The sequence below is a fragment of the Apteryx mantelli genome, chromosome 12, assembly GCF_036417845.1.
Source record: "Apteryx mantelli isolate bAptMan1 chromosome 12, bAptMan1.hap1, whole genome shotgun sequence".
NCBI classification, from domain to species: domain Eukaryota; kingdom Metazoa; phylum Chordata; class Aves; order Apterygiformes; family Apterygidae; genus Apteryx; species Apteryx mantelli.
The window spans coordinates 14,078,160-14,104,024 of NC_089989.1; the positions used below are offsets into that span (position 1 = coordinate 14,078,160).

At 42.0% G+C, this 25,865-nt stretch overlaps 1 protein-coding gene and 1 long non-coding RNA gene across 3 annotated transcripts in view; one reads left to right on the top strand and one right to left on the bottom strand.

Annotated features, from left to right (window-relative positions):
• DOCK3 (dedicator of cytokinesis 3) overlaps positions 1-15,596 on the top strand; it is a 201,483-nt gene extending 185,887 nt beyond the window's left edge. The window contains exons 49-56 of the mRNA XM_067303645.1: positions 1,205-1,340; positions 1,856-2,003; positions 4,022-4,174; positions 7,688-7,806; positions 8,545-8,632; positions 12,570-12,692; positions 13,308-13,390; positions 13,903-15,596. Of these exons, the coding sequence (XP_067159746.1) occupies positions 1,205-1,340; positions 1,856-2,003; positions 4,022-4,174; positions 7,688-7,806; positions 8,545-8,632; positions 12,570-12,692; positions 13,308-13,390; positions 13,903-14,409 (1,357 nt within the window). The 3' untranslated portion in view covers positions 14,410-15,596. The remainder of the gene's footprint in view (positions 1-1,204; positions 1,341-1,855; positions 2,004-4,021; positions 4,175-7,687; positions 7,807-8,544; positions 8,633-12,569; positions 12,693-13,307; positions 13,391-13,902) is intronic.
• Position 15,597: 1 nt separating this feature from the next.
• LOC106492165 (uncharacterized) lies at positions 15,598-25,691 on the bottom strand. 2 transcript variants are annotated; one of them, XR_010885376.1, is made up of 5 exons: positions 25,536-25,691; positions 24,796-24,854; positions 24,584-24,662; positions 18,445-18,528; positions 15,598-17,727 (listed from the first exon to the last, which is right to left on the bottom strand). It is a non-coding gene; the product is annotated as an uncharacterized lncRNA (long non-coding RNA). The 2 variants fall into 2 exon arrangements; XR_001293941.2 differs by lacking the exon at positions 25,536-25,691 and having other exon boundaries at positions 24,796-25,219.
• Between the last annotated feature and the right edge of the window lie 174 nt (positions 25,692-25,865).

A 25,865-nucleotide genomic window follows, 5' to 3' on the forward strand; every position in this document is an offset into this window, starting at 1 on the left:
TACCCACCCATTTTTAAGACTCCAAAAACATTCACATCATTTTTTATTTTTATTTTATTTTTTAACAATTCTGATCAAATCAGAACCCAAATACCATCAGAACGGCTGTCTGGCTTGATCAGAAAACAAAAAAAATTGCTCAGCTTTCAGAGAAACATCTGAAAATGTAGATGCTTATTCAGACTGAATACCCATCCATAAAAATTGGCTTTGATAGTGATTGAGGACAAAAATTGGGATTTTGAGGACAAAACACAATGTTTCTGTATCCAGCAAAAATTGCTTATTTGAAAACTTGTACGACGATGATAGTAGAAACACAGTGACAGGAATGGCTCTCAGGTTGTGAAATTTCAATTACTCCATTTAATTTCTCTTTGTGGATCCGTGTAGCTGTTTTTAAAGCTTTGCATGAAAAGCGGTGGAAACTTGCTCTTGAATGCATGAGTCCAGGATGGTGATATTCTTTTTAATATCGAAATTGAATAGCTCTTATACAACTTTAAGGTTTGGCAGTTGACAGTTAGGGCCTGGGTGATACTTTTTTTTTCCTCAAAATTCACCAATTTGTAAAGCCCTTCTTAGTTCTTAGGGTAAATTAGGGAGACTCTGTAGTGTACAAAATAAGTATTTGTGCATGTGATTCAGAATGAGAAAGAAAAAATGCATTTCATGATAGAGACCAGAGTGCAGCCTGCTTTGCAGTTAGGCTGTATTAATTTACTGCCAGCCACAAAGTCACCTTCAGCTGTACTGCTGAGGCCTAACAGATGCAGACAGGAAAACTGCATTTTGACCTGGATGGCTTCTGCTCGGCTTCCATGGGAATGGTTTTTGTGAACTGTCTCCATAGACAGTACTTCAGCATTAAAAATGAGAGTGGTTGCAGAATGTTCTGTTATGAACGAAACCGATATACACCCAGGATGATGATGTGATGTTAGCCTGGCTTTGGAGTCTGAAATTTTACATCCTACATACTAAATTATGTTAAGTGTAGTCTTACTGCCAGTTCCATAAATGTGTGTATTTATGAAAGGTTTGTTTTGGCTACTTTGGCCTGATTTTTCAAAGTGTTTGACATCCAGAGGTCACCTAAAGCAGTGGGGAAGCTGCAGGTACTTATTCGCCTTGAAAAATTAAGCTTCACAAATTAAAACACAGGTTCAAAAAGTATTGCCCCTGCTCTCTGTTTTTATTCCAGCCCGCTGAACTTGCTTGGTTCAGTCCGACACTCATCATCCTCTCTGTCGTCCCACACCTCCAGCGAAACAGGCAACCTGGTTATCCTAACAGACAGCTCCGTGGGGGAGACTGCCGAGGATATGTACCACATGCAGGTATAGCTCCCGTACCTCCCGGAGCTGTTGTGAGAAATAGCATTGTACAGGCGCTGGGGGGTTACTCTTCGGAGCAGGGTAATTTACCTGTCCGTACACTTGGACCTGTGCTGCGAGATTTTTCTCCAAGGACTGAGTGGGTAGAGTCGGACATGGTTCAAGAAAGGCGACAGTAATTCAGTCAGGTTTACTTGGGGAAGAAATCTTCTGTGTCTATACAGTGAAAGTTGTGAATGTGGGCTGCGATCATACCTTTGCTTTCCAAAAGTGAGAATTTAGTCAGCATGTTAATTATCGGACCTGTTCAGCACATGCAGATGCTTGTGATACTTGATAACGCTGCTCTTGGTTTGTGAGGGGCTGGCATGAGTCCCCCAGCCTTGGGTGCAGATCAATAGTGGGCTGCACTGAAGCTATTTCCTAGACAGAGGCGACACTGGGTGTTCTGAGACAGGTAAATATCTAATGCATTGATCCACTCAGTTCTCTTCTGATGATTTCTCTGCCTCCTGCAGCTTGTTTACCCTAACTCCAGGTACCAAGGCTCAGTCACCAACGTGTCTGTTTTATCCTCGTCCCAGGCCAGCCCTTCCACCTCCAGCCTGAGCTCCACCCACTCCGCACCATCCCAGATGATTAACTCTGCCCCTTCCAGTGCACGAGGTAAGAACAGATGGACTCAAGTGAAGGGTTAACTGGAGCTCCAGGGGTTCCCTAAATCTTTCACCTGGTTGGCTTATTGGTCAAACTACCATGCTGCACTGAAACACACCACCGTTTCTCTTTTGGAGTTGGAACTGTGTCTTCAAAAATGATTCCTCTAAAATGATTTTCATTCTCCAAAATGGATTTAGTCATTTTTTTCTGGCTGTATTTGGAATATCTCTCTGATATGCACTGGTTTCAGGCAATTGAATTCCATAATGGTTTCCATTGTTCTGCCACAAAATTGTGGCAGGCAGTCTAGAAGAAAACAAGAATATTTAAAACAAGAATATTCTTTGGTACGGTAGTTAAGAGAGGTAGATCATGAAGTTAAAGGCAAAAAATGAATTTCACATTACATTTAATGAAATTAGGGCACAAAAATGAACTGGAGGCAGGTTACCATAAATGTATGCATATGAAAGCATATAAATACAGTGAATGTTGAAAGAGAAGAATTACAAGTACCAGAGTTAAAGAAGGACTTCCCCACTGGGAAATTCTTGAATAAAGGAAAAAAATTAAAACAAACTCTAGGGGTACTTACGTTGCCTTTGCTGTCAGAGTAGCTGATCTTGCTATAGCTAATCATTTTCTTCCCATGCCTCAGAGCTGAAGCAGAACCACTCCATGCAAACTCCTGGCTTTGGTAACTTCGATTCAAGCTTTTTTCTCTCCTTTTGGAATCTCAGTTGCAGGTTCACCAATTTCTACACCTCTTTTCACAGGCATACGAAGAAGGTCTCCAAGACGCAGTCAGCGACAGAGGCCGTTATATTTAAATCTTACCCCTTTCTCCCATGCAGGGGAACTGTCTGTCTCCTTATGGACAGAGAATACAGAGCAGGGGAAGGTTTTTATTGCTTGTTAACAAGTAAAAACCTCTGTTCTCTTGAGCCAGTTTGGGGCTTTTTTGCTCAGTCTTGCAATAAAATCTTAATTGACTGGCTGTTGTAATGACACAGATGTACCAAAGTAATTTAATTGGATGATCAGATGGAGTAGGAAGGTGAGAAATGGAAGTCTTCAAAAATGCAAACAGCTTCACTAATTGCCAAGAGCTGGAAGGAAAATAATGACAATTCAAATAGTTAAAGTAACAAAATGAAACTGGCATAACAGGAAGGGAAAGATGGAACCGAAAATGGGGCTGTGATGTCAGGAAGACACTCTTAAATGAATGTGCCTTAGCTGGCATGTGAGATCTGATTCTCTTGGGGGAACTGAAGGGTTTTGGTGCTCATAGCATTTCAGGCTTTAAAAACCTCGTATTCACAGTGCCAGGCTGTGCCAGGCTTTCTGAGCCTGATGCCCTCACGCATCACCAACGTCCCTCTTAACTGTATTCTTCGCTGTCGCTTAGAAACCAAAGTAGCGAATGCTGCTGAAGGGCACGCTGCTGACGGATGAGTCAACAGCACCTCCCAGAGATGAGAACCAGACAGTGTAAATGACCACGAATGAGGAAGCAATAAGAGAAATAATGGTTTTGAAAAATACTTTAATGTATCTTTATTTTATTCTTCGCTCTTACTAACATGTTTTGACAGCTTACGATAAAGCATTTCTTCTCTGGTAGTTGTGTTCATTTTCAAGTTAGGTAAGCGTAGTATTCACAGTTTACCCACTTAGAAATTATGAGATTCTATTTCTCACGAAGTCCCAGATCTTTCCGGTGTTTCACAGCGTGCAAGTGACTCCTCTGGTTATTATGACACTGCTGTTTGGAATGGAATTGTTCGTAACAAGGAAGAGCCCTTCACTTAAGCTCCACTGTGGTAATACAACTTTGGTTTTCTCCTTGGTGATTTTTCCTTTTGTTTTGTTTTTGAATTGGGTGAGTTTGATGCTTATAAAAATGAGAGACCAGTGTCACTGGCTGGAGCAAGGTACTTCACAAACATTACGTGTGCAGCTCTGCCAATGCACCTCTATCCTTTTTTTTTTTGTATTTATTTATATTCTTTTTAATTTAGTGCTGGTGAAAGGTGCTGGATTGACAACACTGGAGGCTGAAGCCCTCTATTTATCCACAGAACAGATACAGCATGGGCGGCAGCCGTGCAAGCTTCCCCACGCTGCCCCCACCAATGTGCCTCATCTCTGTCCTGGAGGGACCACCTCTAGAGGTGAGAGGATAGTTCAGTCTCCATGACCCATCCGAGCCTTGGCCTTTCTGCTGAGACTGCCGACAAAGCTACGATAGTCACGATGCTGCAGCTAACCAACCACTTTTCAGACAGGAAGTATGTGAAGGCCAACAATTTATTCCACACGGGCCACCTAAATTTATAAGCTTAGCATCTTTGTCACCTCTGGCTCTAAGCTGAGCATGATCATCTGTATTTTTAGTTTTTCATCAGATGTTTAAATTCTTCCCTTATTGATTCACGTGTTAGCCTGGAAGTGAAAAAGATTTATCCCATTACATTCTTATACCACCTTCTCTTTCTAACTGCAAAGTCCTTTCTGGAGCTCAGCTACTAACACTGTTCTGAGGAGACAGGTATCTTTATAAGGTAGATTAGTTACATCAGTGACCAAAAGAAGCCACAACCATTTGCATTAGGAATCCAGCAGGAATTTAAATCTTATTTCTAATTCTCCATTTCCAAGCAGGACCTTTTCACTAAAGTTTAAACCAACAGCACAAGTAAATTACTTGACTTGCCCAAAGAAAATAATAGAGTCATTAATTCCACATTCTGTTTAAAATATACTCATCAAGAAAGTAGATTAATGATGATTAGATGATATCAATAAACAGCAGATTAAAGCAGCAGACTTTACATTGAGATTAAAACATACACAACATAGAGCAAGGGTCTTAAATAGAATTAGAAAAAATTGTTTTCAGAATACAGGAAGAATTCTCTAATTTTGTGTTAATGATAGGGAAGGCTGTTACAAGTTATTCTGTTTTTCAGATTAACAAGTACCTGTCTCAGATTTCATCTGGCCTGACCCTTGTGTGGGTTCTTCCCTATCAAGAAAGCGACACAGTTGTTCTGTGCAGGATCAGTAAGAATTTCTGAGTTTGTTCTGGCTTCATTTGAGATGACTCATGAGGCACTGCTGTAGCCCTACTGGAGTTAAAAAATTGCATAAGCCAGTGTTCCACAAGCAGAAACTGTAACAAAAAGGCTTGGAAAGAGCTATGAGTGGGTTTGGGGTTTTTTTTTTTTTTAGTAATTCCATTTAAAATATGCTTGGAACTCCTCCAATGCACTCCAAAAAGGAAAATCTGACACTTAATGAGCGACCTGTTGAGACATCCCTACTGCTTTTCAGGTGCAGAAAATGAGTTCTGGTGTCTTACGCAGCACTTTGCAAGAAACCAGTCTTGCATAAAAATCCTTCTAAAAGCTAAAAAGTCATGATTTGGTACAGGAGCTAACTGTTTTCCTAACAGTAATAAAAATAATGAATTAGGAACACAGATTCATTAAGTTTGGAGATTAACCATATTAATTTTCAGTTGCAGTCCTTAAAATGCATACTTGCTATCTGCGGATTAACATTTTTGTAATTAAAAAATGAAAAACTACCTTTGCCTTCAGCATAGGTTTTGCTTTCCCATTAATAATACGTACAGCGCTGCACACATCAACTGTACCAAGCGTACTACAGCTGAAAGGAATAAGCCCTGGCACATTCTGCAGCGTTTTATATGGCCACTGCAGTTGCTCTGAAAGCTTTGAAAAGATTTGACTTTGTTTTCTACGCTTTGCCAGTCTCTGAAAAGGAGCCCTAGTGAATGTGCTCTCCATCTGGCTGAAGTAGCAGGCCTGATTATTAATAAACTCTTCAGTATAGCCACTCCTCTTGTGGCCCACAATTTGGAGGTATCCGTACTTAATTTTGTCTGCAAACTGGATGCTTGGCATAGTCCGTTACGATCTTTGTAGCTGCGGTTATTTACAAATTTAGGACACCAAATAGCAGGGCTGTTTCTTAAACTAGACTCTGCCACCATATTTAGCACATGGGGATTTTTCAGGTCATGCAAAGCAAGATCTCATGGAAACTATAATCCCTTATAAACTGATGGCACATAGAGGTGGTTTGCATCTTGGACAAAAAAGAACAAGCATCACAAGACAAATAAAATGGAAGAGTTTAGAGTGTTGGTTGTGCGGTGACCTAGTTCTGGGCACAACTGCAAGTTCAGCATCCTTACATGCAGAAATAGGGCTTTTTGAGACATGTGAGTAAAAGAGACTCAGCATAAAGTGTTAACACTGTTTTCCAAGGTGATGTTGTATATATGAACAAAGAATGTTGTCCATGTTTCTGTTTCATGTCTGGGGCGAAAATGAGTTCGGAACTAGAATGCAACTATTTTGCAGCCGTTCATGCAGGGATGGGGGTGTAGATTAACCTGGGTTCTGCCACCCCTGATGCAACTGTTGCAACTGTAGGACCTTATCCTGCATTCTGCTGGACACATTGTTCCTTCCACTGTGTGCTGAATATCAGTCCCCCAAACTGCATGTTTGCTTTTGCTGGGGTAAAAGCTGCATTAACCAGCCCCAGTGCCTTTGCTCATACGTTGGAGTGCTGTTCAGGTAATGTGTGTGGTTGTGGAAAGTTTGCAAAAGGGGGCATGTATTCCCCAAAAGCCGGCATGGCTCTGTAATGCGCTGTGTGCTGCCATCTGTTAAGTGCGTGTTTGTGACACAATTAAATAAGCAGTGCAAATTAAAGCTCACTCTAGCAGCTTCAGGACATCAATTTCTGCCTAATATTGTGCACCCCACAGGGATGCGCGTAGCCGTAGTATCAGACTTTAAGAAGCCACTAGCAGGAATCATTCTTCTGGCAAATCTGTTGTCAGCTGTTGCATATCAGAAGGAATATTGTTGTGTGGCAGTCATCTCAAAGAACACGATTCCCAGATAATTCTGCACTCCAGGAAACATTTTACATGGAACAACCCAGTATCTTAAATTTGATAACTATTCAGATAACTAATAGTTAAATCTACCAAATCGAGCATATCCCTGCTATACCTTTCTAAGTATTGGTGAACATCCTGTTGTCATGTAACAGCTCAGCATAACACACTGAGCAGTAATTCTGTGTCATGCGGAGGCAAACTAGTAAAGTGCCACGCACATTTGTAGAAAATTCAGTTTATTATGGTTTTCTGTTTTAACAAAGAGGAAGCCAACCATGGTATCACCAACTACATGGCAACACCTCAGTCTGTCTTTACTCTAACTGAGGCATTAAGCAGCTTCCTGCTTTAATTGAATGGTATATCTTAGGCTTTTATCCTTTTCTTCCACCTTCAGTCCTAAAATGCACCATTTTATGGCATTTGTGTAACCCTATAATACTTTATGGGGTGAGGGAGCATTAGGCGCTGTAAGGCATAGCCACAGCTGATACCACACAGATGCACACATTTTTTAAGAGGAAGAACTTTGCAACATAAATGTCCTTAACTGTAGCAAGCCAGTTCTTATTTGATCCTTGCGCTATGCACCCTACCAACAGTTAGCTGCTTAGTGGGCTCAGCACCGTTTCCTCGAGTCCTGTAAGATCATCGTCTGACCAGTTTGCAAAGGAGGACATGGGCATGCTGAGAAATGGCTGTTGTTTGTCATGTGTACGTGATTATTCTCACTTGTTTACAGGCTCTCCCTCTCTACCAGATAAGTACCGCCACACTCGGGAGCTGATGATGTTGCTGCCAACCCATCGGGACCGACCCAGCAGCGCCATGTATCCCGCAGCTATCATGGAAAACGGACAGGTAGCAAGTCTACTTGCTTTGTAGTTCAGCCACCTGAAGCTGTGCCTTACATTTTTACTATTTTGGATCACCTCAAAGCTCCCCTTTGTCTTTTTGGAAAGCACAACAACTCATGTAGGGTCATTTTCAGAGTGGTTCAAGAGGTAATGAGACATTTCCATATTAATTTTCCAGAGATGATAAAAACCATGAAAAGCCCTGTAATAATACAGGGTCTCCAAGCAATCTATCCCCTTATCTACTACTGGCGGCTCTGAGCAAATTGAGAAATTTAGGACGTGCCTACGTATCCGCATTTTAGTTTGGCTCAGGCATGCACATTTGAAGGGAATCTCCTGATCGTGCCGCCTAACTGTACTTTGGTTCACATCCGAGAATGGTCTCAGAACACGTGAACTCGGTTCTCTCAAATGAAACTAAACCGAAAGGTAAGCTCCAGAAGAGCATGTGATGCATCTGAGCTGCTAAAGGGCACAAGACCAGGCTAGAGCTAGTCTGACACAACTCCGCCAGAGAACATGAGCAGTGTGAACACAGGTCCTCAGCACTGTTACGCTCTAGATATCCACCAGTATTGCACTGCGGTACTTGCTAATGTGACATAGCCTAAGGTTGCCATAGTTCTTTAATTAAAATCCTTTTTTTGCCTAAAGAAAGTGAATGGGAAGCCCCAGGGTTCTGCACCAACTGTTCTGTAACTATTTTTACTTTTCTGTGCTAACTTTTCCTCTCTCTTAGCCTCCGAGTTTCCAGCGCGCCTTGATGCAGCAAATGATTGGACCATGCAAACCTTGCAGCGATCCCAACCTGTCTGTGGCTGAGAAAGGTATTCATTCTCCTAGTTAACATACATGCTTTGTAAAATATTATTACTCTGGTCACGCTGCAGCGAGTAATGGGCTTCTACATTTCTTGGCAGAGTGCCTTCTCTCACATTTTTAAATTGGGAGTTTAATTAACTGGGCCTTCTGCCAACCTATAGTCATTTCAGATCATTCACAGAAGGGTGGAGTTGCACTAGCTTTACTATTTCAAAAAGCATTTTTGAGTTTATCATTGGGCCAAATCCTGCAGCTTTTATCAGGTAAAACTCACAAAGCAGCAAATGAGAATTTACCTTAAAGACTGCAGGATTTGGACCTTTTTTTTAATACAGATTTTTTCTTCAAAGTATTAACATATTCTTATAATTCCTCTCTAAGGTAGTTTTATTTAGATTTATCATTAGGGATGTATGCTTTTTAAAATCACTGTTTTGGAAAAAAGAAACAGAACCTCTGTTGTTAGTAAGGAGAAAATTTCGAGGAAGAGTTTAAAGAAGAACAATGAAATGATACAAGGTAAGATGCAGCATGAGAAAAAAAATCAGAGATTATGTTGAAAATCTCCCAAGTGACCCTGGAGGTTGGCATGACAGGTCTACAAATAGATGGGAAATCAGTCTGTCAGTAGCTGGCGAAGGATGATAGATAGCTAACACCAAAAAAAAACCATGAAGAAAAGCAGTTTGTTTGATGTAATGAAAAAAGAGGAGCTTGTCAAAGGGGTGCCATGGACAAAGCGATGGGCTCAAAAAATTTTCTGAGCAGCAGCATTTTGAAAAAGCATTAAGTGGGCAAAATTCATGAGTCAAAAATCTGCGACAAGGATTCTGCCATAAACAAGCAACAGTCATGTAGGAAAAACGGTATCTTGAAAGTCAAAGGTTTTAAGGCCAGGAAAGACCATTGCGCTTCTCTAGTCTGACTTGCATAATGCACTCCACTGGACTTTTTTCAATATTCTTGTTTCAATAGTTGTGCCTTAACTGAATCATATATATTTTTTAAATCCAAACTTTTAGAACTACTAATACATCAGAATCCACTACTTTTACTATGTAACAGCCTCAAAGAGTGGTCCAGATTGAAACCAAAAGCCAATTTACTGTTCTGAACAAATAGCAGAACGGTGATTTTTGTCCACAACAGAGAGACAAGATGGAGGGTGAGGGATTAAGAGCTCTGTCTTAGCCATGTTGAGTCTGAACTGAACACGTGACGGAGATGGTGAGATTTTTATACTGGACAGGAGAAAGATCTGGAATAGGAAGGTATATCTGTGCGTTGTCTGAGTAATACTTAAATTTGTATTTGCGGGTGGTATTTATGCACACATATAGTACACAGGACAAAGGAAAGGGGATCAAGGACAGTCTCCTCCCAAGCAGTCCAAAGGAGCCATGAAAGACGCAGATGATGTACAGTAATTGTTCTTAGGGGATGGTGTTATGGGAATCCCAGCTCCTCAGCGAGGCTGGTAGTATAAATGCAATTACTGGCATTTTTGCAGCCTTTGAATCCTCATCATTCTTTGTAAGTCAGGATGTTATTATTTGCCTTGTTTTCTCTTAAGTCATGCCCCATGAATTTGTCCAGGCCCTTTCCTTGCCATGTCAGAAGCTCAGTTCATTAATCCTCATTGACAGCAGCGTAACAGTTGCCCAGAGCATAACTGTTCGCTTCCCTCCTAATTGAACTTGGCCCACCAAGTGAATACTGTTCAGGAGAGCAAGCTGGGCTCGGACAGAGCACTAGGAGCTCTCCAGGATGGTTTCTTCACAAAGCATTTTGGATAAAATGCTGGTTTTAACAGGCTGCAGCCACCCTCCAAAACTATCTGACCTCAACATGATTTCCAGCACTTCTAAATACTCAAAAGGGAGTGAATGAGGAAACACTGAGAAAGTGTAATGGATTACGCACTAGGGTACCATGTTCTTTTCTTTACATTCTCTGTCATGGGTCAGTGTGTCTGGTTATTATTATTTTATACTTTTTTTTCAATAATCTTAGAGCTATCAGTACAGTACCAGACTAGTCAAAATAGCGGCACCTTGTCACACTGGAATCCAAAGAATTACCTGCAGCAGTTGAGCCGCATCAGTCCCTCATAGCAGTGAATATCTCGGATGCAATCCAAGCATGCTTGTTCTGTTGCTTTGTAACAACTGCCACAGCTTTGCATGTTAAATGTCCTCAATGGGTGGTATCAACCTGTACCCAGTTTACAAAGCAGTGTAAAAGAAATGGGTCATATACACTTCTTAATCATAACAAGATCATCACCAGTATGCAACAGTCGGGGAGCTCAGAGACAGAGCAAGGTGAGAAAGCATCGAGAGAGGGATTTATTGTCCTCCATCACATCAAGTGATGCCTGATCAGGCACTCAATTTCTAAATTTCTTTAGTTCACTCTCCACATAGTTTTAAGACTGGAAGAAGGGACTGGGTAGCTTTTCTCATGATAAGACATTTGAACATTGTCATATCAATCAGTTGTGCTACCTTCACACCTGCCCAAGTGACTTTGACTGAATCCTTTGAATACCTGTGCCTTTGATGGCCAAAGGGTACATTGAACACTGACAGAGGAACCTGGCTCTGATGTTGGTTTAAGCAACTCACAGGGGAGTATCTCAGTGTAAAATCAATAGTTTTATAGGTCAAACAAATCAGCTTTTGTTCTGCTCTTCTTGCCTGATGCCAGTATAGCACAGGAGAAAATAACGTAGTTGGCGTAATAGCATCATCCTCTCTTTTTAGCCTTTTGACACCAATTACACTCACAATTAGAGCACTCTGGCATGTGTACAGCACGAGCAGGGGTGTTCAGAAAGTTAATCTGAAGCCATTTTACCAGTGTCCAGGTCAAATGTAGCCGTTGGTTTGAACCTGTTCTCTGTCAGGATTCTTGGTATCATCTTCTTTGCATGTCTTTGCTCAGTTTGAGGGTGTGCCTCTTTAAAACAGTGCTTTTATATTTTAATTTTTTTTTCTGCCATATGAGGCTGTCATTTTGTGGTCTTTTTTGCTTTAGAATGGGGAATTTTAGTCCTTGGGGAGCCTGAGTTCATGCTAATTAACTTATGAACTAAGGAAGAATTCCAAAGAAACCTTTCAAAGTCATTTTAGAAAGGAGATGCACCATGATGGTTGCAGGCATTTTAATTAAAGAGAAATCCTCTTCAGCTGTCAAACTCCATGTTTGTTTCTCCATGCTTCTATTCTCCATGTTTCAAACTGAAGATGGCAAAAGCTATTTTTATCTCACTCTTCTTCTTTGGTAGACTTACTGAATTATTATAATACTCACTATCCATTATATGAGGAAAGCCTTCCTGTCCCCCTCTTTCCTGATTAACAAATGCCCAATCGCTAAACTGCTATCTTTAAATATTCTGTGACCAAAATTAATGCTACTCTGTAGCTTAGTAAATTTTGCCTTTAAAATCGTGATTTCTGCTGTACCAGCTTGAGGTGTAATTATCCTCATGTCCTTTATGTTCCTGTGTTTCATCAGGGTTCTGCCACGTGTTCCTTGCCGCTCTGTAATCATTCACTGCCAAGCAGAATAGCTAACAACTGACACCTATATCTGCACCTCCATCCGTGAAATTTCCTTTTACCTACTCCATGGTTTGCCAAAAAACTTGGGGAGTTCTACTGCTCCTCAAATTTGACAGAAATTGCCCAAGGGCTCATGAAGGAGCAGACTAACAGACACTACAACCACCTAACTCTTGCTTCCTTAACAACGCAACCTATGAACTTAACACACTGTAGACTAGAAGATCTCTTTGTATGCTTTTAATCCTGCCATCCACCTGGTCCCTAGAATCTATCCCCGCCTTCCTACTAAAGAGTGCATCAGAAAGCCAGTCCTTCTGGCCCCCCCAAACCCCATTATGTTACCCAAGATAAATGTGTTTCACTCCTTCAGCTGTGCCAGCAGCGCCCAGCAGCTGGAGCCTAGACAGCGGAACCAGAGAGGCCCTGCCATTCCTGTCTGCCCACGTTGGGAGCATCTTGGCCCCACCAGTACCTCCCCGAAGCCTGCCCCATGGTAAGGAAACGGCCAGTAGGTCCACTGCGTAATTCCTGCACTCATGCACAAATAAAATCCTAGACCACTTACTCGAAAGCTGACCTTAGCCTGTTTCTTCTATAAAAAGAAAAACAATCAGGAAAAAAAACACAAAGTCTTTCCTGGTCTGCTAGGCTGAATATTGCGCAAAGTTTTCAAAAAAAGGTTTTTTTTAATAAATCTTCCAGCTTTTACAGTCCTTACAGTAATGCAGACTTGAGTGTATTTTGGGACTAGAATTAGGTCTGTGAGTGTTGGAAGCCTGGCCTGGCTTCTTGCCAATGATTATCTTCAGCAGTAGCTTAAGGTTACAAAGCTATTAAATGAAAGTGTTCGTTGTTTATGAGCCTGTTGCCTTGCCATGAGATCCTTGATAACAGAGGTGGGTGGAAATCTATCATTGCTCTGAACTTCTCATTAGTGTTTTGTGATAATGTGACAGATGCAAACCACAGTATCTGTTAGAAAGGAAGCCCTAGGTTGGAATGGAGCTATCCGCATTTGGAGCTGTTACCTGGCATTACAGAGTCTAAAAACCCCCGCTTTTTCACTGCAGTGAGGCTGTCTGCATTTCTGTTCCTTGTCTCATTCCAGGACACTACTCACTGCACTTTGATGCCTTCCATCACCAGCTCAGTGATGCTCCTCCAGCACTGCCTGCACGAACACTGCGCAAGGTAAAAAGGAAGTGGCGGGAGAGCAGAGTAATGTAGATGGAAAATAATAGATACCTGAAGGAATCCTCTCCTCTACTCCTACCTCCAAGCAGCTCTTGAATACAGAAACACTATTTTTAATGTGCCAGTAACTTAAACATGAGAAAATCCACTGAAAGCTTATACCCTATTCCACAGTTGAATTCTATAGAAATAACTTACCTGTGTTGTGGGCCCTTCTACTTGCCTTCTTTGCATCGTATGCTGTGATTTCGGGCATCCTCAATACAGTGGGAGGGGAGGATATCACCACAACTACTGTTTGTTTAACACTTCTTGCCCACAAGAGGTGCTTCTACACAAGTCAGGGTAATGTGTATACAAAACAGTAATCATTGACATTTTGAACACAAAAGGAATTGGTACCATCGGTACCATTGTTAACACACCGTAAAAAACTGAAACATGCAGCAACCAGACGCAGAGTTGCCTCCCTTGTCAATTTTAACATGATTTTGTTTTTCTCTGAACAGTCTCCTCTTCATCCTATCCCTGCATCACCCACCAGTCCCCAGTCTGGTCTGGATGGAAGTAACTCCACTTTATCTGGCAGCGCCAGCAGTGGCGTCTCGTCCCTGAGTGAGAGTAATTTTGGACATTCCTCTGAACCCCCTCCTCGCACAGACACCATGGATTCTGTCCCAAGCCAGTCCTGGAATACTGATGAAGATCTAGAGACACCCTACCTCCCTGTCAGGTACAGTCTCTCTGAGCCTGATGTCCTTGAGTCACTCAAATCCCAGCCGTGCCGAAGCCACTCTGCACCATCTGGAGTCATTCCTCAGGACACCATGGACCCTCCAGCTCTACCCCCCAAACCTTACCATTCCCGGCTCCCAAACATGGAGAATGAAGAGGGAATGATAATTGAAGATGATGACAAACACCGTCCATTGCATCGCAAAGTGTCCCAACCGGTGAGCGGTGGAAAGGAAGAACAGGCCAGGGTAGCGTGGGAGCATGGCATCAGTGAGCAGTAGGGAGAACTCCTGGGCAAGCAGCTTGCATCATCATTCCAGGTCCGACAAGAAAGGAGAGAGACATCAGGACTCAGAGAACAGCAAACCAGTTTTCTACTGCCGTGAGTTAATGTCTGGAGCCCACACAATCAATTGGGCCAGCATGCGAGGCTGCTGCTTTCCTTTTTAATTTCTTTTTACACCTTTCAGTTGTGTTTTTAACTTTCTGTGCAGTGGACGGTTTCTTCCTTCTGCAGTTTCTTAACCACACCACATGGCACACGAGCCACCGAGACTTGCAGAAGCTGAAAAACACAATTTTAAGTGGGGGGAGGGGGGGGCCAGGTGGGAGGAAATGTGACAAGTGGATTTTAAAACTGCTTTCCTCCCAGTTCTGAGACGCACACGAGTAGAAGCAGTTGCACTAGGGACTTACTTCTTTGCTGTACAGAAGTGAAAGCTCATTGCTGAATTCAGGGATTTATGAACTGTCAGGCTGGAAGGTGCATGAGCTGCAGGCAGTGGAAGATGGCAATTCTAAGAAGAAATTGGCTCTTTTGAGAGCAAGATTGTACATATCTGTGCAGTGATCTCCCTGCATTGGTTCACAGGTGCTGAGGCGATCTAACCAGTGCTCATGCACTGATCTCCAAGATATCATTTTCAACAAACTCTGCCTCGTTTTTTTCATGTACTGTTTGATTTCCTAAATTTTGCTTTCACTGGCTAAGCCAACCTGCTTTCTCATTGGAATCACATGATATTCATCTGCGCTACAGGATGAGAGGAGGTTAGTAGCCATTGGAGCTGCGACTTGATTGTAGGCCTTTCTTATGCCTAACTTCAGGCAGGCTGTCGACACCAGCATTTCTATTCCAGTTAAAAATAAAAAATAAAAAGTTGAGTTGCTCATGCCACAGCTGATTGATGACTCAGCCATTAAGGAAAGATGGCGTAAATACATCATATCCCCAATCCTTGCCTCAGGGCTGAACATCATGATCCTCCCCAACTTCCATCACCCAGGAGCTGAGCTTCATAACCTGTTACCATAATGTCCTCAGTCCTTCTTGAACACTCACTGCAGCTGGTGTACAGGATCTCCATCCTCGCTGTAGACAGAAAATGCTAAAACGCAAGCAATGCCCAGGGTATAATGTGCACCCTCGAGTCAGGGATTTTAAAGGCAACCTGTAAAGAAGAAACATTTGTTTCCTCTTTTGCTTCTTTAGAATGTATAAAGAAGCTTTAAAGCTTCTGTTTCACTCTTATGGGAAGTCGATTTCTTTCCCCCCCCATGCTGCAATACAGTTTTTTTTTTTTTCTTTTTTTATTGCCAGATACTATGAAGGGCTGAAGTGCAAGTGTGATGTTAGAGAAAACAAGAAATAGAACTATTGCAGAGATGGAGGCAGTATTAGTCTATGAATGCAAAAAAAAAAAAAAAAAAAAGCCTTTTAATCAATATTTGCTTAGTTTAATATATAACACACCAGGAAAATATTCTGTGGTAACAGAGCCAACACCTGTTCTTTTAAAAAAACTCCTAAGAAATCTTTCATTCCTAATTTCTTTTTTTTTTTTTTTCAAGAAACTTTCAGTCAAAAGGAGGGAGAAAGTATCAAATATTTAATATTTCTTAGATAAACAAGGAATGCTCCTTCCCCTTACCACACCTGTACACCTTTTAGCCTTCCTTATAACCCTTTTCACCTGCAGATTGCAAAGCACAGTCCAGAGGATGGTAAGTGAGAGACCACACTCTTTCTTATCATTGAAAACTCTGAAGCACATTCAAATAAGAGATTTCCTCCACCATACAAATTAAGTGTCAGAAGCAGGAATAGCCCTCAACTCTCATATCCAGTTCTTGCCCTAACCACTCAGCTTCTCATGCTACAACCATAATGCTACAACTATAATATGCTTTGCATAAAGAAGCAAAAAAGGATATTATATATATCTTTTACAGGTCACCTTTAGCACTACCTCTAAATAACATGACTGGGCAGAGTACATTGCTTCTGAGCTCTCCTGAAGATGGTCTGTCTGCATGAAGTCTGGACTCAGTCAGCTCTTGTATGAAAGGGATTTTAAGAGGATTCATCTCTCTTCTTTCTCAAATTCTATCCCATGTGAAAGTAATACAGTTTTTTTGTTTCTTAAATGGCCTGTTTGGCTGGAACAAAGTCTCTCTTGCTTCCTCTACTTTGTTACTAACGCAGGCTGCTTGTAATCACTATATCTGTCACAATGAAGACAATGATATTAATTAAAACCTGGCCTACAGTGGACATTTCATCTCTAACAGGAAGGAGAGTTTCCCAGTGCTAGGACAGTCCTAAATGTTAATGAACAAAGTTGGATCCCTGGTATAGCTCAAATGTATGAAAACTATGTTTTCAGCGAAGTCGGGATAATTTCTTAGAAATGAATGAATTATTTTCACATATGCTATTCTCCAATCTGACTGAGATTCTTCAAGTGATATTTTAAGAGAACTAAGTATTCGATTCCATCTCCCCTGTCCCCATTTTTGGTAGGAAGATTAAAAAGGAGTAAACGTAGGGATTTATTGAGCTTCCTCATAGCAAGAACAGCAGGTCTTGGAAATAAAGCTTTGTAAAAGCAAGTCTGCAAATAACATAAGACTAAGTCCCAGTCCGTTGGAAAACCTACCAACTGGGCTAAACAATCTCTTAAAAACATATCATCCTACTCTGATTAGAGAGACTGCAAAACAGCAGTGTGTCCATTTGGGGGTGTGTGATATTACTGCATCTTTTTTAAGGGTTTGAAAATCAAATCATGTACACAAATACCCAGTTTATGGCAGGTCCACACAGAGAAGGACAGATTCCTTCTCATGTTCACTCAAGTTCACTTACTGAACTTATAAAATTTGAGCAACTTTGGGCTTAATTTCTATTACTGGTTCAATGTCTGCCATGCATTTTGTCTTCCTTTTCAGTGCTTAACTTCAAGGGGGCAAAAGATAGAAAGATTACTCCAAAAAAATTAAGATTTCATGGATGTGGAACTAATACTTCTCTGCAGGGTGGGTTGGCTTATAGCATATAAAACTCCAACATCAAACTCAGTCCTGCAGCAGGTGGAAGCAACAGCACTTGTTTCACTTGCCCCTCAGGATGTAAGGATTCCTTGTATAACCATAGTACAGGATGGTTTAAAAGGGGATGTGGTCATTCTATACGCGTGTATTAAGTTTGAATCAGAAGTACTTGCCTTGGGTTTCTGCATAACTAATGTGTATTCCCAAGAAAATCAGTGGAATTCTGCTACAGATCTCTCCATCTTCAATGTACCTGCTGGCCCCATCTGAAACAAAAATGAGAAGGAACTACAGTAACAGAAGAAAAGTAATTAGAAAAATATCACTGAAACCTATACATTTTTTTCTCAATGGTTGGGAAGAAAGCTTTGGTTTTATTGCCGTGTGCAAGACTAATATTTTTTTTTTTCTCTCTTCATTTCCCCTTTAGCTTACTTGCCCTTTTTTTAGGTAAGTAAGGGATATAGCATATCCCTTCTTTGGGAGAATCAGCCAAAACTGGGGAGGCTGGAGAGAGCAAGAGCCTTTGGGAAACAAATTAGATGATATTTAAAATTTTCTTTGATCATACTTCTTTGTAAATACCCCCATTTGAATGCTGTGTATTTGTACAGGAAATTGAGCAAAAAATGTATAGATTGTGATGTCTGACTGGTATTCTGCCCTGTAAATGTGTTTTTAACCTCTGGCATTCTGTGCTTATTTAAAAAAAGGCAAAAACCTCTAACCATTTCTCTTTTGTGTATTCATGTTTAAAATAAATAAAAAAACTATCTTATCTATAATGGAAATCAAATTTAAAAGGAGAAAATAATTTGTACAAGTGTCCTAAAGGTACTTCATTGTATATATTGTGATAGCATGTTTCCAGAACCAACAAATAAGTGGTGTGAATTTTAGATGTAAATATCTGCCGTTTGTTTGGGGTTTCTTTCCCTTACCCATTCACTCGACTGCTGTGATGTGGAATTAAAGATTAATACCTGATATTAAAACTGTACAGCTGTATGGTCATTGCAGTCCTTCTGACAGGGTTGTCCTCAGGCTGCTTCAGATATTCACAAGATCTGTGGGTGTCAAAAAGAGAAGCAGCGCAACTTTTATCCTTGCAGGTTACATCAAAGGAGCACCTAGCATGCATCAGAGAAACGGCCATCACTCGGCAGTTTTGTGCGAGTGAGGAAGACAGCAGGGCAACGAAAAGACCTTAAGTCTGTTACGTGTGGCAAGGAAACAGTTTCCAAGTTTATCTCAAACCGATAGTACACTATTTTGTATTTTTTAATACTATTTAATATTTCAACTTCTTAGAGCAAGCATCAGATATATTCATCAGCTATCATTTTAACCTATCATTTTAACAGAAGATGTGAAAGAATAGTAATTAAGACATGTAGGAAAACAGGATTTGGGAATTAACAGCTATAGCTACTGTTACATGTGATTAATCTCAAAAGATGTCCATCTTCTTCCATTAGCACTAATAAATCAGGTCAAGGTGCAGGACAAAGAAAAGGTAACCCATTTCTTCCATCCTGTCTTGACAAACGAACAAAAAGGTAAATGACACTAATCTCAAAACACCATTAAGTGATCATAACCTAAATAAATACTATCTTCTTTGACCTAGCTGGAGGAGGGGCTCATATTCTATACCAAAACCTACATTAATTCTTCAGCCATCAAGAAGTACATTCTTACTCTGATTTGGCATTATCACCCATACTGTAACCTACAACACAGGTTAAATAAAAAAAGAATCCTTTGAATTTATGGGAACAGTCCAAGCTATAATTTCTGTTGGATTCCTAGCCTCCATTCACACATTTACCATTGGTATGAACAAAAATACACAAGCTTACTTTACATTAGCTATTATATATATCTTTTTTCATACTGCATGAAAGTTTTTAGACAATTTCATTATACTAGCACAAAGCGTAGGTAATGAAATGCAGGCATACTATGAGCTCTTCATTTCATTTTCCTATTTATTACTATAGATGAATTAACAGGCACTGTCCTAGCAAATTCCTTGCTGGACAGTGCTCTGAATGATAGATACTACATTATAGCCCAGTTCCACAAGGGCCTATCTACAAGTGTTCTCCTTACTGTTATGACAGGAGTCACACACTGATTCCACCTTTTCACAGGCTTTGCTATCATCTAACCTACATGAATTAAAGCCAATTTTGGAATTATATTCACAAGAATTAATGAGACATTCTTTTCTCAACATTTCCTAAGCCTTGGTGGAGTATCTGAAAAGTACTCAGCTGATTCAGATGCTTATGCCTTTTAGAAACACAGCATCTTCAATTGGCACATTAAGTCCCTTCACTGCAGGAGCAATACTAATATCTGTTATATGAGATGCATCCTCGTATAAACACAAAGTCTCAGTACTAGAAACAATCATCTTAGCTCATGGAGAATGACTCCACAGCTACCCTGCGCCTTAACCTACAAAGATCCACCAAGTCCAAGAAAGGAAAGCACTGACCACCCATACGTTGGTTTTAACTAGTTGCATGATGCCTTCTTCTTACAAAACCGGCAGGTCTGTTTCACAGCCTTGTCAAAACTCGGTATACGTTATACCTTAGGGATCACCTCAGCGCAACCAGGCTTTCAAAATGCAACACCCACCTGCAATACAGAACAACTCAGTTCCACCATAATGTACCTTATGCACAACTGTTCTCCAAAATTAGACCCTTGTCCCAGAATCACAGAATCGCTGAAGTTGACAGGGACCTGCAGAGATTGTCTGGGCCAACCCCACCCCTGCTCAAAGCAGGGTCAGTTAGAGCCCATTTCCCAGGACCATGTCCAGTGGTTTTGAGGATCTGCAAGGATGGAGATGCCACAACCTCTCTGGGCAGCCTGTTCCAGTGTTCAATCACCCTCATAGTAAAAAAAAGTTTTTTTCTTTTCTGATGTTTAAACAGAACTTCTTATATTTCAATTTGTGGCCATTGCCTCTTGTCCTATCACTGGATTTCACTGAGAAGAGTCCTTTGTATTAGCCTATTTACAATGACGATAAAACTAATGCATACAAAGAACAGGCACACCAGAACGATAGATCATCTAAACGAAGGTATTTTACCTTACCATTTTCACTATAACTCCTCTTCCATCTCTGACTTCTTTACCTAACATGCAACATGACAAGCCGCAAAACACTATGATGGTCCTTCCATAAAGGCCAGTGGTATTTCTGGATCTAGAGCTTTTGTAGCAAGTTTCCACAGTATAAACACAAACACTGTCTTCTCTGTCTCCGATGTCTACCTGTGATGACAAATCAAATTCCACTTCACGTCAAGCCATCACTAAAATCTCTTAACCATCCAGACAAAAGTAACAAACAAAATTTGTAATTACACTCACTTCTAATATTACTTCAGGCTTTACTGGATTTTTAGACTAGGCTAAACACAGTCTCCTACAGGAAAATTATCATTTGCCTAGGAATGCCTGTCTGGTCTCAGAGCAGAACTTCTCAGGTCTCCTCAACTATCTTTTTCCACTTGGTTATTTCCAGGAACTGTCTCTTTTCTCCTCTGACTTAGAAATCACTCTCATCCTTCCTCTTCCTTGTGCTACCCTATTACATCATTCCCTTACAAATTTATTTAGAGTTTCTATGATTCTGCTACTGTTTATGCCTAGACTCATCTATGAATGAATATGGGGGACCAAGAGTGAGCACAATAAAAGAAAGTTAGTGACTAATACCAGACCTGATTTTGCTCAGCAGATCATAGCTACACCCTGTGACTTTCTTATCTTTCCACTAGACTTCAGTTTCTATTCAGTTTTCTTCCACAGCAGTGCTGGATTACATTTTCAGCAAACTAACCCGGTTTCAGCTCTACTCTGCTTAGAGAACAACATACTATCTTCATTGCCCTCTCAGACCAATCAACTGAAAACCAACTCCTTTCGCCCACTCCGATACCTCTACACAGATCTGCTTTCTCAGACCACAAAACCAGCAAAGGTCTAGCCCATGTAGTAGCCTCACCACAAACACTCGGCTTTCACCATTTACATAACTAAAACCTCCTAACAGCACTAAGAACTCCGGTCCCCACCATTTTACTATTCTCAGGAACTCTCCTGTTTGCCCCTAGCAAGCTACCACCTATAGCATCCTACTTACCATAGTTAGTTAGTTGACCCCTTCTACTTACTAAGCCAAAACTTCTAAAACCAGTATTTAAGAGCTGATCATATTCCAGCTCCCTTATTAGTCCTACCCAACTCACTTCCCTTTGTACTATTAATGCCCACCAAAATCATGCATGCATATTTATAGCTACTTGGTTCCCCTTCAGTTTTCCCCTCAAGCTGATCATTTTCAGCTATAGAACTTGCCTGGTTTTGCATGAAATTAGAAACAACTTCAGTCCCAACCTTTGTGGTTATCACTTGATGGGGAAAACAAGCAGACCATTTAAATGCTGGCATCAACTTCCTCTTCTCCAGTAGGCTCCCTCTCTCTAACCATCACCCTTTTACACATGCAAAATTGAAAAGGGATGTTATACCAATGTATTATCAACCTACCCACCTTTCCCTCATTCACACCTGATCAGAAACAATGGGTTGATGCACATCACTCCTAACCTCCACTGTAAAACCACTGCAATATGGCCTGGAGCATACAGAATCACAAAATGGTTGGGGTTGGAAGGGACCTCTGGAGATCATCTAGTCCAAACCCCCTCAAGCAGGCCACCCAGGACCCTGTCCAGACGGCTTTTGAATATCTCCAAGGATAGAGAGTCCACATCCTCTCTGGGCAACTTGTTCCAGTACTCAGTCACCCTCACAGTCAAAAAGCTTTTCCTCATGTTCAAATGGAACTTCCTGTGTTTCAGTTTGTGCCCATTGCCTCTCTTCCTATCACTGGACATCACTGAAAAGAGTCTGGCCCTGTCCTCTTTACACCCTCCCTTCAGATATTTATACACACTGATGACATTCCCCCCCCTTGGTCTTCTCTTCTCCAGGCTGAACAGGTCCAGCTCTCTCACCCTTTCCTCATATGAGAGATGCTCCAGCCTCTTAATCATCTTAGGAGCCTTCTGCTGGACTCATTCCAGTAGCTCCATGTCTCTCTTGTATTGGGGAACCCAGAACTGGACCCAGCACCCCAGATGCAGCTTCACCAAGGCTGAGCAGAGGGGGAGGATCACCTCCCTCGACCTGCTGGCAACACTCTTCCTAATGCACCCCAGGAGGCCATTGGCCTTCTTGGTCACAAGGGCACATTGCTGGCTCATGGTCAACTTGTTACCACCAGGACCCCCAGGTCCCTTTTTGCAAAGCTGCTCTCCAGCAGATCGCCTCCCCTTCCCACAACCTGTACTGGTGCATGGCGTTATTCCTCCCTAGGTACAGGACTCTGCACTTGCCTTTATTGAACTTCATGAGGTTCCTCTCTGCCCATCTCTGCAGCCTGTCAAGGTCCCTCTGAATGGCAGCACAGCAGTCTGGTGTATCAGCCGCTCCTCCCAGTTTTGTATATCAGCAAACTTGCTGAGGGTGCACTCTGTGCCTTCATCCAGGTCACTGACGAAGAAGTTGAACAAGACTGGACCCAGTATTGATCCCTGGGGGACACCGCTAGTTACTGGCCTCCAACCAGACTTCATGCCACTGATCACAACCCTCTCAGCTCTGCCATTCAGCCAGTTTTCAATCTACCTCACTGTCTGCTCATCTGGCCTGCACTTCCTCAGCTTGTCTATGAGGATGTTATGGGAGACAGTGTCGAAAGTCTTGCTGAAGTCAAGGTAGACAACATCCACGGCTCTCCCCTCATCTACCCAGCCAGTCATTTCATCATAGAAGGCTGGCTATCAGGTTAGTTAAGTGTGATTTCCCCTTCGAGAACCCACACTAGCTACTCTGGAGCACCTTCTTGTCCTTCATGTGCCTGAAAATGGTTTCCAAGATTAGTTGCTCCATCAGAGCAAAACAGAGTCACAGGTGACACTATATTCCTAGCAGACAACCAACACTGTCCATCCATAACTGTGGCACTCCAAGCTATCATAACTACTCTATAAGCTTGCAAAAAACTGACTGAAAGTCACCAGTGGCTTACTCCTCACTCAGCCATAGGCTCCAGCTCCAACCCAGGTGACAGTGATTGCAAGGCCAGTGTCTATTAGCTGCAAAAAATCACAGCTAGAGGAGAAGTCCCTAATAACACAAAATTATACTGAAAAAAAATGTTTTTTTCAAACACACATCCAACTTACACTAGTAACAGTCAGAACGTTCCAACAGCACTGAGGATCAGCACAAGCTGTCCAGCACCCTGGCTGCAGCTGTGACAAATCCCTAACGCTCCAGAAAAAGACAGTGCCTGGAGGTGGGGGGTGACAGACTACTAGAAACATAGTTGCGGATCAAAAGGAAGTAGCGCAAAAAAGGAAGACAGTCCAAAAGGACAGCCCCTGGAGCATGTGAAAATAAACTATAAATACATAAATAAATAAACACACAAAATCAACAAAAGGAGTCTTCATTCTTCTTCAAAACCATCTGAGAATTCCATATTGAAACATATCAGGAGACTCACTTCCCAATTCAAAAACAAAGTCAATTCTGTCACATGGCCCCTTCCAAAAAAAGTATTAAACACCTACTTTGTTTGAAGTATTGTTTAATAACCATACTTCTTTGATAGTTTGAAACTTCCTCCGAATTCTTGAGCTCTTAAATTCTCGTAATTCTGGATCTAAGTCTACTTGCCTGTAATTAATTATCCCCTTGATTTTGCAGCTCTTTTGGTCACCATCCTGATATGCAACAACAGCAAAGTAACCACTTCTCTGCACAACTGGGTGACGCTAGTAGGTAAACTGCATAAATTTAAAAAAGCCAAAGATTTTCCTAAAGTACATTCACTTCTAATAATTTTGGGAATCGTTGCGGACTGATTTAAAAAACAAGACAATGATATCATCACTAAACATAACACATACATTTGGAGTAGCAACACGATCTAGAAAAGTGGAAGTCCACCTTTTCTAGCCAATAAACACATGCAATGTATTCACAGGGGTAGGACACAGCATCCATATTACTACTCACCTGCTATGTGACCTGAGCTGAACCAGGCTGTTCCTCTTCCCCATCCTGCCTCTCTCATCTAGAACATTCAGTTGATGACCTGAATGAAAAATCAAACTCAGATACTAAATATTTTTCCAGATCTCATACCATGGCTTTGTCTGGGGCAGGCACAACTAGGCAGTCCCATTAGCCTTCCTGGGCCAAGAGAACCACATCAAGCTAAGGCATACCTCTTTGCTGAAGCACAGGGACATGACTTCACCTCTACCTTCTTTTGTAGAATGATCTCCTAGGACACATACACTTAAACACATAGCTCCGCCAGCCAAGAAACAAGTGATTAGTTTGTACTCCTCACCCTAGGCTACCAATTGGTAGCAAATGGCCTGCAACTTCAAATGGATTTAAATTACGTATATGTAGAGTCAGAGATTATACTAGGAATTGCCTTGAACAAATGGCCCTCACTTCAGGGCTTTGGGAAAAAATAGTTATGAGCACAGCGACTGGGATAATAAGCAGGAATTCTGAATATCCTCGTTTGTCTCCATGGCTTGGCAAAAACACCCCAAAAAAGCCAGAAACGAATTATGCTTATATTAGTTTCCCACCGATTTTTAAGCTTAATGCTCAGCTTTCAAGTATCCCACTGCAGGAGATTTAGGCTTTATAATTCACGGTGTATAGAGGCATGACCACAACCACCACCCATGAAGGGTGTTTAAACTAAGGCTGGAGGAGAATGCTGGCCCCAAAGCACCAGCTCTGCTGTCCCCCACAGGAGGCAGCACCCCTCCTAATGGCTGCCCACCCAGGTGGCTCTTCCTCCACCCAGCCGAGCTCCCTTCCCCGTGTTCATGCTTCCCTCAGTCCCCAGGGAACCGGAAAACCAGGACCCCAGCAGGCCTGAGGCAACCAATGGCACCAAATGCAGTGTCACCAGGGGTGCGGGCAGCTGCCGCAGCCCTACCTCAGTTCACCATCCTGCCGCCCCAGGGGCTGCCAGGACTGCCCGCTTTGGATGGACGCAGCCCACGGGTGCCACTCAGGGCGGCACCGCTCGGGAGCCGAGCCGAGGCCCGTCCGCGCCGCCGCCACCGCCCGCCGCCCGCCGCCTCACGGCTGCCGAGTCCCAACGTGTGAGAATTTGCCCCTTTAGAAAATGGCGCCCGCAAGAAGCGGGGCAAGGCGCACGAGGACGTTTTTCCCTTAACAAAAATGGCGGCCAAAGGAGGAGGGGAAATTCTCCGTCTGCCGGCGTCCGGCCGCCTTCCCCAATCAGCAGCCGCCAACTCTCCCG